This window comes from Phalacrocorax carbo, chromosome 22, assembly GCF_963921805.1.
Source record: "Phalacrocorax carbo chromosome 22, bPhaCar2.1, whole genome shotgun sequence".
Classification (NCBI taxonomy): Eukaryota; Metazoa; Chordata; class Aves; order Suliformes; family Phalacrocoracidae; genus Phalacrocorax; species Phalacrocorax carbo.
Genome location: NC_087534.1, coordinates 1047866 through 1062265, shown reverse-complemented (window position 1 = coordinate 1062265; position 14400 = coordinate 1047866). Strand labels below are relative to the sequence as shown.

At 50.5% G+C, this 14400-nt stretch overlaps 1 protein-coding gene across 5 annotated transcripts in view; it reads right to left on the bottom strand.

Moving 5' to 3' along the window:
• The window catches only part of GRIK3 (glutamate ionotropic receptor kainate type subunit 3), a 123802-nt gene that overhangs the window by 17871 nt on the left and 91531 nt on the right, over window positions 1–14400 (bottom strand). For 3 of the 5 annotated variants that reach the window (XM_064471527.1, XM_064471528.1, XM_064471529.1), the window contains exons 10-11: window positions 13287–13490; window positions 4168–4391 (exon numbers count right to left, since the gene is read on the bottom strand). In XM_064471527.1, the coding sequence (XP_064327597.1) occupies window positions 4168–4391; window positions 13287–13490 (428 nt within the window). The other 2 variants (XM_064471530.1, XM_064471531.1) reach the window with 2 other exon arrangements.

Genomic DNA, 14400 nt, shown 5'->3' with positions numbered 1-14400 from the left:
TTTTAAATAAGAGATAATCAGAAAGGAAAACAAGAATCAGGCTGAATTCAGACTTGGCTTTACATACTGCCTATTCCTTTAAACTTGCTGTAACTTTATGCCGGAGGTGTATAAAGGATGGCGCCTAAGCCCTTTCTGTCAAATAAAGCCAGAGTTCAAGAATTAGATTAAAACTTTCTTGGGCTGCCAATGAAAGAATATGAAACGGAAAGGGAATTGGTAAGATCAAATGAGCCTGACAAGATGACACACTGAAGAACTTCAAGGTCTCCGAGTGAAAACCTACTGGTGCTGCTCAAATTACAGAGAAATATTCAGAAAACTGCAAAGCAGCGACAATCTTCAGTGCTTGAAAAGTGCGTGGGACCATTAGTGGAAACAGAGGGGTAATGAAGGAAGAAGCGAGCGGAGCTTCTTGACCCCATACAGCTGGAACCGTAATAAATGGGGGCTGCTCAGGATTCGCCGTGGGCTGGCTTCCCCCTTCCTCAGGTGCAGAGTGGCGTCTGAGAGATATTTCATCAAAAACTATCATTATTTTCTTGTCTCATCTTGGCCTTTTTGGCAGGGAAACGGGAGCATTTCAAAGAAGGTTTAAATATCTAACAGAAAATACTTTTGAGTCTAAATTGCATCTCCAGAGACATTTCATATGGATGACCCAGTCCTTGTTGCAATTAAGATGAGTATTAAGCCCACCCGCCCCGTGGTGCATCCAGAGGTGATTAGCTGTAAGTTGAAGGCCTCGGGAGTCGGAGGACCGGTGACAATTCGAATCAGCCGGCCGCGCAGCCCACTTGCAACCTCGCACCAGAGCCGCCAGACAAATTACCTCCATGAAGCCTTATAAATTGCTGGTGTTTATGGCTCTTTGGGGGCTGGGGTGGGTAGGAGCAGAGGCTCCATCAATAACAAAGAAAGACTGATTAAAAGGGGAGATGGATCAAATACATCCTTTGCCTGCCTCTAAATAGTCCCTAAGTTGGTTTAAGTGGCATTGACCTATGATTATAGCATCAGCAGAGGACTCTGGTGCCTAGTTCAGGAGACTCATGTCTTTGAATTAAGGCTTTGCTATTTTGACTGTGGTTTTCTGCTGAGAATTGGATTTTAGAGGCCTTGCTGGGGTCAGAAGCAGATATTGTTTCCATTACTTCTGAATGCAGTAAATATTTTCCCTGTGAAATCTCTTGCTCTTCATGTCTGTATGTTAAAAGATCATTCCTGCAGAACCTTAATTACACCGAATACTTGGTGCTCTTTAAAAGAACAGGAAGATGGAAGACATGTAAGGGGCAAAACATGTGAAAAAGAAACTGTAACTGCAGTATTTTATAGATTCAGTTTCAACCAAAAAATAGCCTGATAGGGAAAAACGGTTGTGTTACATCATAACTGCCATGATGTAGAGAGATTATGAGGCTCTTTTCAGGTCGTTTCAGAACACCAGCAGAGACTAAACCACAGTTCTTCAGGTTTTTGTCCCTCAGCACCAGCCACAAAGCCCAGCACAGCAAGTGGTTCAGACCCTCCTGTGTTCACCGCGCCAGGGCAGTCCCCGGAGGGGTGCCGAAAGGGCGGCGGGGGGTTATCGGGCTGTGCCCCGCTCGGGGTGCCCGGGTGCCCGGCTGGGGGGCCGGGCAGGCGCTGCCGACAGCAGGGAGGGTTGCCCTGGGTGCAGCCCGCGGCTCTCTGGACAGAGCATCTAGGGTTACCTCTGCGTAAAAAGTGGCTTCTAAGCTGTTTCCACATCGAGGCCTGTCCTAGCATTTCTTCAACCTTTCCTCAGTATTTACTGCAAAGAATTTCATGCGTGGCTACAATTTGCACATTTAGCATGCTTTGAAACCGGGATCTGGACAATTTGGGCTGGATTTGGCCATTATATGAGTCAGGAAAAATAAACTCATAAATGTAAAATTGTATTTGAATTGTCATTCTGAGCTGCACAAGCAGTCTAATACTTTATGGCATCAGAACCCAAAGACGTTATGGCAGCAGAGCCCATCTAGCTATGTTCTGCATGGCTAACAGAGTCATAAAGTGAAGGAGTTCTATCAGTCCTCGCAATATTTTTCGTAATTACCTCGGGCTCATTTTCCCAGATGAGTATCTTTTCCTCCTGAGAGCACCTGGTTCCTCTCTGACACAAAGCAAAACGGCCGAGGACCTCATCCTGCCCCGCTGGGGTCCCTGACGGTCTTCCCAGGGGCTTGGGCTGGGGCAGGACAAAGCCGGCAGCAGGGTTTTGCCCAGCGCCCTGCACTTTGCGCGGACCCGGCCGCTTGCCCAGCAGCGCCCACCCGGCGGGGGGCTGCAGGGCAGAGGTGGCGGCAAGGCCGTTTCTGTGCGTTACACCACCCGCTTGCGGGATGGATCTCTTAGGTTGTTCGCACGAGTGGCTGTTTGTACTGCGATGCTGTGAGAGCCCGGCCTGTGCTCCCAGCGCCCCGAGCAAACAGCCCGCAAAGCCGTGCGTGCTCAGACAGCTCTGGGGGACCTCAGGGAAGTGCCGGCAAACCTGCCGTAGCTGCGTTTGATTGCGGGGCATTGCAAAGGCTAGGGGGGAGAACGACTGCCGTTCAAATCTGGAACATGGAAGACCTCCTGTGTCCTCTAAGAGTGAAGAGCAACCTCCCCAGCTCTGCTCCTCTGCAGAGGAGGGATCGGGCAAGGCACCTGCTTCGCCACCCCACGTGGTTTGGAGCACTAATACTGTCTGCTAAGCCGAGTTTACTTTGACAACTGCTGTTATGTGTAATTAGGATATTACATAGTAAACCCAGGAAATCGTCTCTAAATGCCTCTGTGGACCTGAGGGATGTTGAAAATTGCAGATTTGTTATAACATGAGGGTTAATGGATTCTGGTCTGCTGCTGGTTTCATATTTAATCTTTACTTTCGCTATCGGATTGATGTCAGTGGATTAGGGAGAAGCTGGTCTCTGAATGATACTTCGAGAAAAACACAGCACCACAGCCCTTGGAGGGAGAGGGTCCACACAGAGCCCCCCTCCAGGGTGTGGGGTCAGCAGGGAGGTTTCTGAAGGCATATCTGGCATAACTTCAACTGGAAGAAATGAGGAATGAGCCCCTGGCTGCAGGTTGTGCTTAGGGACCTTCCCCAGGCACGGCATTTTTGCAAAATACTTGAGCATCCAGCGAGGGCTGCGCGTGGCCAGGGAGGGCGGCTGCCTGGCAGGAGGGAGGCAAGTGCCTTGGTTTGGTTTGAAAAGGCAAAATCACATATTGAAAGCAGCCCTGGACTGTGCGCCTCATCAGAGACTCTGTGAAATTAATAACACATGCAAATATATGCAAATTTTGCTGCTTTAAAATATAGAGGTCTTAAACATGCTAATTAAATGCATATTAATTTTGTAAGCAGACACATTGTCTGATCTGTAGCAACGGGTTCTCCATTCTTTTGATAGACGGAAGGGTTTGTGGGAGCTTTGCTGGTGGAGGGTTCAGAGACAGGAGCTGAAAATTTTGCGGGCCACGGGAGCTCTGGGTCTGGGGCACAGCGGAGAGGCTGAGCTTCTCCCTGGAGAAGGCGGGTGGGCACAAATGGTGAATGATACGGAGCAGCAAAATTACCCGTCAGTGTACAGGGAGGTGCTAATGAAATGGAAAGGCAACAAAATTTCCAAAATCATAAAAGAAAGCGTATTTTAAAGCTGTTTTCTACTGAAGTCTACTAAATCTGTGGAACCACCTGCCCTGATATAGCAAAAGAGGCTTACGGATTTATGTTAATAAAGCAAATAAACACAAGCACATTTAGTATGGTAAAGCAGTACAAAGGGTATAACACAGGCTGGAGCTAGAGGTGAAGGAAACAAGCTTCCCCTGTGGATAGCTCATCTTTAATTTTCACCACGGGGTTTGCATCGCCTCTACAAGCACTCTCAGATGCAGGTCCGAAAGGGAGCAGAGCACGGGAGCCTGGCAGTCGTGGGCAACCCCGCGCCGAGACCCGCCTGCCTTTGGGTAACGGACCAAGAGTAATTTCATTACTGACCCGGGTGTCACGCTGCGGCTGCCGCCGGGCGGTTGGACGCCTGCGACACGCCAGGCAGCACCAGGGATCTGAGCGTGGGGAGGGCGCCTTGTCGCATGGCAGCAGATGATGGCAGTCGGGGGGTGGCACTGGCGTCCCCTTACCTGGCTATGACAAACAGCACGCAGCTGACCCCCAGGTAGGCGAGGAGGATGTACATCCAAATGTCAGGAGACAGGGGGTTGAGGAAGGAGAACACGCTGGGGTTGGTCCCGTTGGGCTTCCGGTACAAGATGCTGACCCCCAGGGTCATAAAGGGCTTGGAGAAGTCTATCGCTTTCTCCCGAACGTGGGTGATGGTGAGAGGAGCAACGGCCAGGTCAGCTTTCTGCATGCAACACAGAGGGAGAGAGAAAGAAGGCATTAGAAACCGGGCATTTCCATCCCCTTAGAAGCAACCACAGCAGTCACACTGCAGCTTTGGGCCGAAAACCCCCAAAGCGCAGCCCTGGGGTTCCCCCCTCCCTTTGCACGGGGGATACGTCTGCCCTGTGCCTCTGCCAGAGCCAGGCTGGACCTCGTGCCACCGTCCCTGGTGCAGGCAGGGCCCTCTGTGCCTGGCACGGGCTGGACTCCGCGCACCTGCCTCCCTTCAGACCTGCAGTCTTGCTGTGCAGGCAAACACAAAGCTGTGGCCAGGCCTGCACCGCGTTGCACACACACGGCGTTTGGGCAGCTTTCTGGGAGCTCTGCTCCGAAGCCCTCCAGGGAAGGGGCCGAGCCGAGGACTGCTCTGTGGGCATTAGGCACGAGAACACCTGAGACAGGACAGGGGGAACGTGGAACTGCTATAACGTGCTCCAGTTACTACAGATACTTCTCATCACCTAAACAAATCCCCAGCACAGATGCAGGGTCTGCAAAACATGCTGGGTGAGATTCTGGAGGTGGTGGTGTGGACGTGTTTACCATCTTGAAGAGAGTTGTTCCTCGTTTAAATCGGTGAGCTGGAGAATGAAATGAGGTCTACTGTTTGCTAGTTATACTGTATGGCTTTCATTGTATGGATTTTTGGCTGATGTTAGCTACCGAAATGCAGCACGGACAACAGAGGGATGTTGCAGTCCCCACAGCTTTTGCCCAGGTGCAACGAGCTCATTTTGATCGGCTTTTCTAAGATGGTCAGAACAAATCTGTCTTAAAGTGGTATAAAACATGTGCGATCCTCGCTGTGCTTGCTTCTTGCTGCGGAACTCTTTACGGCAGAGTTTGCTATGCGCAAACCCCACCGTTTGCAGAGATGATTTGTTTTTGTTGGCCTTCCTTTCGATGTTGCTGCGAGACGAGAAAGTTGCAGAGGGAGGCCACTCCAGAATGAAGTCGCAGGAAGTAATATTGTAATAGCATGAGGGAAAAGGTTCAATTTCTTTCCCCACAGTCAACTTCATGATACAACTTGAAAGGCTCATTCTAAGGAAGCCGTGGGCAGGGCAGGAGCTCTGCTGCTTGGGAATGCTCTTGGGAAATGCTTCTGCTCATTCATGGTGGATGTACAGCTCGTCATGCCAGAACTGTCTGAGCTCACGAGGAATTTAAGCTGAGCATATTATTCATCCTGACTTCCTGTATGAATTGTGTTTGTTTCTATTATTTCTGTTATTTAACAATTTCTATGCTAGATTCAGTGAGCAACCACATACAACCTCTTTCTGTCGCTTAAGAGCTGCGTTCATCTCCTCTCGCTAATTCATCCAGGTTCTTAAAAAAGCCTTCAGTAAATACATCCAAGGCTACCTCAATATCAGCTGCCTTGTTTGGGGCTTGCAAATCGCTCTTTGGTATCATTGACTTCAGAGGAAATGCAGGCACATAAATTAAGTTGAGCAGTAGCTCCCCCCGCGCCAGGTGCCTGGCATACCCGCACAAGATTTATTTAACATCTGGTTCTGAAAATTAAAATTCTGAATTAACCATGAGTGATAATTACCTAGAGGTAGAGTGCGTTTGTCATTACTTGCAAACTTTAAATCAATATTAGCTGTCTTGCTAGGACATGCTTTACTCCAACAGAAACCATGGGTCCGCTGTAGAAGCTGGTGAAGGTCTCTGGCCTGTGTTGTGGGGGAAGGTCAGGCTAATGATCTCGTTTCACCTTGCAAATCTGCGATGGAAATCAGTGGAATACTTTTAAACACAGATATCTGGGCCTTTTTCTATAAGAAGTGTTTCTACATGAGCTTTCATCCGTTACATGCCTATGTGTGTGTGTACAAAAGGCTCTTCCTCTCCAAAGAATCCAGCTTTAGAGGTCCTGAACCGAGGAGTTTCAGGAATTCACTAACAAGGGCAGAAATCTGAGGCTTTTTCTAGCATGGTTCTTTAGCCGAGCTCTGGTTGGTTCCCTTTCCTTGTCACTTTCTAAATGGGGATATATTTTCACATCAGCTTGGTACAGAAGGTGTCCGTTTCAGTCACTGGTGTTTGTCAAGACTTAGACAAAATGGAAACAGCATGTTCCCCATGAGCCCCTTTGTGCCAGCTGTGGCTGTGGTGGCATTGATGGGACCTGAAGGACGGTGGTTTTTAGAAGCGGACGGGCGGTGCTGGCTGCCCAGCTTGAGGTGGTGAAGTCCTGCACCTCAGGAGCAGAGTCTGCACCCTTGGGACCGTCCTGGCGGAGGGTGCCCGGCAGGTTTGTGCTGCTCTCCCCACATTACAGCGCACTGGAGGATTTTGGCATCAGCCTCCAAAGGCAGAAATGGCAAAAGAAACGCAGCGTTTCAGCTCCTCCATCACTTCTGCATGGGTGTCCTGGCTCGAGAGGGGAAAGCGAAGGAGATAGTGAAGGATTTGGCTATGGACTTTTCTGAAGGAGGAAACTAATGAGCAGCTCTGTGGTCAGTGCTCACTAGCGACGGCCTGTCTCAAAGATCCTAAGCCAAATTTGTCAAATGATATAGCCAGCTAAATAACCGCTAGCAGTTTATGCTTTACCACAGAAAATTCAGAGAGAGGAATCTGCATGGATGCCCAAGGATCAAAATGCTTTTAGTGCAGAAATAAAATTTTACTGTGTCATTTCAGCAGCTCCTGTGATTTGATCACAGCCCTGTGTCCTTGGCGGTAAATGTCACCCACAGGCAGGACGGAGCGTGTACTGGGCAGCCCAGTCTGGTGTGGTGTCCTGCGCTATTAAAGGCAGTACGGGCTGCACTTCGATATCCTTTTTATCAATGCAGATTTTTCTGAAAGTGGCCTCTAATTAAGGGTTTGCTGACTGAGAGGATCTAAATCAAAACCCACCAAGGGCGAAGCTTTCATTTGTCGTGCTCTGACATTAGAAACTGGGAAGTCAATTATCAGGCCCTGACTGCTTCCTTCCCTCAGCCTTAACTTTTATGCTGCTGCACAGTAAGATGGGTTTTATTAAAAATGAGGAATTATAACAAGTGCCAGTGGCTTAAAGGCCCTTATCCAGCAAAACCACTTAAGCACATGCTTCTGTTTTACTGGGGCTTGCACGCCTTCCAAGTCTTATGTATGTCCTTAAGTGTTCTGCTGAATTGAGGCCAAAAAGATGAATTTTGCCAAGGCAGCTACACACCAAATGCAGGCACTTCTCTAACACACCTTGCAGTGTTTGGATCTCCTTATTCGCCCAGTGTTACAGCATTTTCACTTGGTGGAACTGATGCGAGTTCCCTGGGTGTTCAGTGGATAGAGGATTGTATTCTGTGCAGAGATATTTGGCTTTTATCAGAAAATGCTGAGTCTTATCTTCAAGTTCTCGGTTATCGTGGGAATGAGGCTGGAGGGTCATAACAGCCCTTGCACAGCCACGGTCACTGTGGAAATCCAACGTCCACCAGAGGAAAGCGGTGTGTGACGGCCAGTCACAGCAGAGCCCGCAAACAGCATAAGCACAAAGATAAATATTTATTCAAGAAAATAAGGTGGCTCTGGGCTTATTTTGCCAATCTGAGTTAGGTATTTACATAAACTAATTATGTGTGCGTTGCCTGAGAGACAGGTAAATAGCGCATATTTTACTTATTTAATTGTTATTCAGGTCTGTCTGGCAGCATTGACACTTTCATCCCTCGGTGTCTTGCCACCACCAGCGCTGGGGCTGCAGCGCTCTTCTGCTCTCTGCTCCCACCACCCCGCTTCAGGTCCCATCTCTGCTCCCCTGCCTGCTGTGCTGCGCTCCAGCACCCTCTCCCAGCACGGCCTGCAGCGTGCTGGTCTCGCTCCTGCATCCTGCCCTGCAGCGGAGCCAGCAGCCGGGCACCCCTGGGCACAGGCATCCGGAGCGCTGCGGGGCGACCAGGCCTGGCACAGCCGAGGCGGCTGGTCTGTCTTGCAGCCTGTGGCTTGGAGACAGAGGGGCTGCTGCTTTAGCAGGCGACCGAGCGCTCTGCCGAGAGCCCTCTGCCCGCAGCCCTCCCCTTTTGCTGGCCGGCATGAGATGTGATGCTCGAGGGAGAGCGAGGTCCTGCCTGGCAGCACCCCAGATGCGCCTCCCCCCCGCCTGCTACCGCGTGCTCCGTGTGTGGGGGTCAGCGTTAATTGTCTGACTCCAGCTCTTACCGGCTGCTCTTACAATTTCAGTCCTAATTTAGACATAATATTTGTCAATGAACTTATTTAATATCAGCGGTGAATTAAGAACAGGTGTTGGCAGGGCAAACCTAGCTGTAAGCTGAAGAAGAGAAATGGCGGCCGTGAAGTCCTGTTGGGCCTCTTGAAATCTTTTCTTTCGGGAAGTTCCTCAGAGACAAGACTGCCGTCAGTTGTACCTAAGAGATGTCAAAGGCTGTAGGATCCCCATGAGAATGGCTGTATTTTCAGAGACAAGCCCTATCCTATGAATTATTGGCAGGTGAGCAAGGCAGGGGAGGGAACGGCAGCTCCAGAGAGACCTGCAGAAGCTGGCAGAGAACTCGGGGCTCCCGACATACACGTCACGTATGCTCCCGTCACCTGGACCGCTGAATACGATGAATATGACGCCACCCAATTAACGATGCTGAGCACAAGAGGAGAAAGTGCAGCCAGCTGTTTTGGCTTATTTCTATCTCCTCCCTAACGCTGAGCTCCGGCAGTGTATGAGCAAGAGATGGAGGACGCTTCATCCAGCGAAATTGGATCTTTTCTGTTCCTGGCCTGGTGGCTTCCAAATGCATCCCCAGCTCACAGCACTTGAAATAAGCATCCACTGGTGCAGGAACATTAATGGGAATGTGGCAATGTGGTGCAGTATATATTTCTGCCAGAATTTACTGTCAATAAATGCCCATTTATTGTGAAAGTGTTAAATCAACTGTCATAAATCGTCCCTAAGGATAGATATTACATCTTCTCTCTAGTTACCATTGGCAGGGATTTCCATTAGAAACCCTATTATTTTTCATACCTTTTTTATTCCCACATGAAGTTTCAGATTGAATGGAAATTTGATATGCACTGCCTCAGCAGAAGACAAGTTTTATTTGTGATCAAGTTTGTGCAAAATGTCCAGAACAACTCATTTTGCTGGTTTTATGTGATTCTGCCCACAAACAATAGGGAAGATTTGCAGGCATTATTTTGCCAAACAACTAGAATTTACAAATCAGAATGGATGGGGCCACAATGCACAGTGTAGTTTTGCTTGTATCAATAATAATTTCTATGAATAAACATCAGTAACAGTTCACTACTGATGAAAGGAGGAGACGTTCCAGTTGCCAGGTTCCCCGTATATTATGGATGCAGGGCACAGGAGCTTCCCTGCGTCACCTGGGAGCCCCAAATCTCCCCAAATCCCAGCGTTCTGAGTTTGTTCGTCTTTCACGGCCCGTCTGACTGAGGCTCCTCTGCCGAGTGCCCAGGGACAGCAACACTGAGTAACCAGCTGTGGTGAGGAAGGAGTCTAGTTCTCCAGGGAATGGCCTGAACTCCCCCCAAATGAATTTTTTTTGTGATGAAGGATGAGCAGCAGATGAAAGGCAGCAGGGCAGGGCCTTCTTGCATCTAACCACATGAGGCTGTCTTCTTCTGACCTGCTACTGGGGACCTGGAAGGCAGGGTCACGCTGTGAGCTGCTCTGACTGCTGTTGCTTTTCCTGTTTATGCTTAAGGCCAGACTAGAAACAAAGCAATTTTACAAAGCATCATAGCCTAAGGCATTACTGCCTATGGCCAGGCATGTCTGGATCAGAGAGGATGGGAAAGAGGATGACACGGAGCTCCGAAACAAGCCACGAGAGCTCACCGCGTAAACACCCTCCGTCACGTGCTCTGTGACTTTCCCCTTTGCGGGGAAGCCTCCACCATCCCTGAAGCACCATGACTATGCGCCTGCCCGGCTGCCCTGCCCGGCACCTCCGCCCAGCTCCGCTCAGGCCGTATTTCCCAGCCCCAGCACTCAGCTGTCCTGCCCGAGGCGCTGCCCCGTGCTTTGCCCATCTCTTTTTCACCAAATTTCAGCCTCAGATCAGACTCTTCCTGGTAGACAGCATCTTCTGCTCTTGTGGCTCTCAGCCCTTCTGAGTGATAACAGTCACCATTTTAGCCTCTTATTTAACCTCAGGAGCACCCTCCCCTATGCTCAGGGCATTCAGCCAAGCCTGCGCATCAGCTCAGCCCAGCGGAGCTGGTGCATCGCCGCAGTCCTGGGCGGCTCGGTCTCAGATGCACATGAGTTAAGCAGGTCTTCAGCAACACGCAGTCTTTCTGCAGGGAGTTAGTCCCGGCCGGGGTGTTTGGACCTCACAAAATCCTGCCTGCTTTATGCTCCCACCTGAATGATCCCAATTCTTTTATGAGGATGAGACACTGAATATGGAGGAAAGCCAGCCTAGATATCAAACTCACAGTGTGGGCAGCCCTGTTTGCATCACTACAACTTTGTTTGAATGCTGTCTCCAACACTTCTCCTACTAGGTGCGAAATAAGTTTGAACTTTCCCATTGCAAAGTGCCAATCAGTTGTTCCTTTCCCCACACGATCCGAAGATGCTTTGCTGCTGAGGAAGGGCCCCATCTGGTTGCAGTTTCACTTTTTAATGCTTTACATAAACACTGCTATAAAAAGCAATGACATGCAGATAAAGAAAATAATGGCTTCGTATGGGGTTTGGGCAATGGTTATAAATCGCTCCAAGTCGAGCGCCCAGCCACACCTGTTAGGAAGCAGAGTTGAAACTTGATGCTACGGCAACTCTTGCAAGAAGAGGGGATTTGGTCCTTTTCTGTTGCTGCATGTTAATTTGCTTTTCAAATAGTTAGGCAAGAAATACTTTAAGGCAGGTTGACCAGGAATTTAGTGTTGCTTAATGAGGTTGTTCCCCATACCTTATCTGTCTGTCCCTCTTAGCTGGCCACATACAGCTGTGGGAATGGCTGAAGGCCTCCTGAGAGCCCTACAGCACCTTGCAGGGCATTGGAAGTGACGTGGTTTGGACTAAATGACAGTCTGGCTTCTATTTCCTGTATCTTATTTCCTGCTGTGGAGCAATTTCCTTCTTCAGAGCCCTACGCTACAGATGCTCTGTGGGGAGAGCCACAGGTTCTGCTCCGGGCAGCGGGTGCGGGACCGCAGGAAGCTGTGTCCCGGAGCGCGCTGCCGAGGCTCGCAGCCTGCACACTGCGTCTCTTCGTATCTGTGTCACACCCATCACTCAGAGCGGCAAAACACCAGGCTCTTCCGCTGGGACGCCGGGTGTCGCTTGTCTAACTTAGCAAGGCTGCTGTGTAAGAGACTAGGAAATCTGTATTTTGAGCTGCATGGAGTTTTCTGGAAGCAAAACCACAAAGCCAGGTTTGCACAGCCTGTGGCAGATTCCCCTGTGAGACACAGCATCCTGCTCCTCAGGGGCTTTCCTTGCATGCCCTTGCCGCAGTTCCCACTTCTCCAGCGCGAGCCATCTAAGGACTTCGGTGCTCTTCGTGAACTGATTAAGCTTCGCTTTGTCTCTGTAAGGGACATAATCATTATCATCTGCATTTTACAGATGGAGGAAGTATTGCACAGAAGCAACTTGTCCAATGTCATTTGGGGCAGACAAGCCAAGTCTGGGAACACGACGTAGACCCCCGCGCCCCAGCTCCGCGGTCGCACCACCAGCAGCGCTCTGTTGTCTGGTCACAGGGAGGCTCGTTTACTGAAGTGACTCACCCAGCAAATACATTCTTCTCATGTGAACTGTAAGAACATCACCGCTGCTACATACGTGGGATTGTTTTTGTCTCTTTTCTGCTTAGGCAACGCTTTCAAAGTGGAGCCAGGAACATGAGAGGTGGTCCAAAGGCTGCACCACTTGAGCGGGATATTCAGGAGGAGAGAGCTGTTATAGCTCTAGGACGCTTATACTGCTGCCTGCGCTGCGGAGATCAGAGACTAATTTTGCCCTGATCTTTTCTTCCAGAGACCTTTTCTGGGAGGAAGAGATTCATAAAAACACCAGCTTTCCTCACCTCCCTAACCGGGCTTCTGGGATCATAGGATGTGCTGGAGGCAAAGCATCTAATTAGGAAACTGAGCAACTTCTGGCTGCGAGTCAAAGTTTCAGACTAGGTGACTTTTTGGGGGATGCGAGAGTAAAGCTGCTATGACAGTTTCACTAGTGTTTAATGGGTTTTTAGAAGTGGCTGCAGAAGGAAAAGCGCAGCTGCTCTGCTGCAGGGGGAGTGCCGCGTCCCAGGAGGTTTTAGAAAATAAGCTGCGTTTATAAAAAAATAATATATTAAACTGTCCCCTGCACACCTGCTCTTGCAGTCTGGATACATCATCTGGATTCAGCTGAGCTGTGTCTGGGACATGTCTGGGCTCCCTGAGCCACCTTGGTGTTGTGCCCCAGCCCATGTTTGTCAGGGGCCGAGCAGCGGTGTCCTCGGGGGATGAGAGCAGGCATGCACTGCTCCGGCCCGGGCGGCCGTGCTGCTGGCTCAGGAGAGCCGGTGTGCAGCTGGGCCTGGAGAAGCCTCTTCCCTCCGCCCTGTGTGCCCAGCCTGCAGCCCACAGCAGGCACAGCCCAGTGGGGAGCGTCTGTGGCTTACCCACGGAACGTGTTTCTGTACTGCGAGAATGTCCGTTTTCAGAAACTCCAAATGACTATTTAGAAGAGTCACATAAAGAGATACTCTTTATCTGGGCAGAGCCCAGGCGGGGTTAGGAGCTCGCTGCGGGTATCCCGAGCCAGCGAGCACCGGGCACCCAGCCCAGCCCAAGCAGAAAGCCTCGGGCACAGCCGCCCCTCGGCAGCCGCCGGCCGCCAGTGCTGCAGACGGGCCTCACTCACGTGGTCGATGAGCTCCTTGATCATGCCGTTCCACTGCCCTTTCTCATCCTGCGCCCCGTATTTCCCATCTTCCACCAGCCGGATCTCGTAGGTGAAGCCCAGGATGATGGCCAGCTCCTTCAGGAGGTCGATGCAGTAACCCTCAAAGCGGTCGTTCCCGAACAGGGCTGTGTCGGACTTACGGAACATGACAAAGGGCTCCTCCTGCACACGGGAAAGCAAAAAGTCCCCGTTAAGCATCAGCTGCGGTCCCAGCTCCCACCAGAAGCAGGGCTGCCCCTGCGGGTCAACCTGAGCCATGAGGTGCAGGCTCTTGGAGCAGAGTTGGCACTGTGACATGTTGGGAATAAATTAACTTTGCACAGCACATCAGCTAATTAGCAACCTTGTTTACCTCACAAAATTTAATTTTGTCTCTTCTGAGCAGCCAACTGTTTTCCATTTGGTAGGATTTCAGGGAGAAAAATAACCATTTCATGCTCTGAAAATGAAGAATGTTGAGAAACAATCAAAGCGGGGAGGACAAATACAGCCCCAAGTCCCGCACAGCAGAAATGCGGCCAAACTGCGGCGCAGTAGCTGCCGTTCACTGCGGCGAGCAAGAGGCTGGTGGGTTAGAGGGAGCCGTGCGTGGCTGGTGGCCAGCCCAGAACATTCCCTGGTTTAGTTTGCCTTCCTTTTGACTGGCCCTAGCTGATGGGATACGGGGCCCTACTGCTGCCCAGAGACAGCTTCTGCCGCCCGCTCCACTTAGGCCTGCGTGGGAAGGTTGGAGTGTCTTTAATCACAGCGGTGCCAAGCACCAGCACAAGTGAAAAATAACCAAGGAAGGGCTTGACAGCAGGCTCTGCCCTGTGCATCGCTGCCTTTTTAGTGGAGGCTGGCAGGTGAAGTCAGCAAACACAGCAAACTGCACGGCCCTTTGGTGACTATCAGGCTTGGGCAGCCACCGAGGACGAGGGACACTGGGGAGCCCGAGGGAGAAAGTGTGTAGAGGACAGATGGAAATGGCACAAGACGGTAGGCAGCAGGCAAAGCTAGAAGGCAACGGGGAATGAGAGATAACAGCGGCTAGTACATGGCTTGAATTGAAGGTATCTGCAGGGCTGCCGTC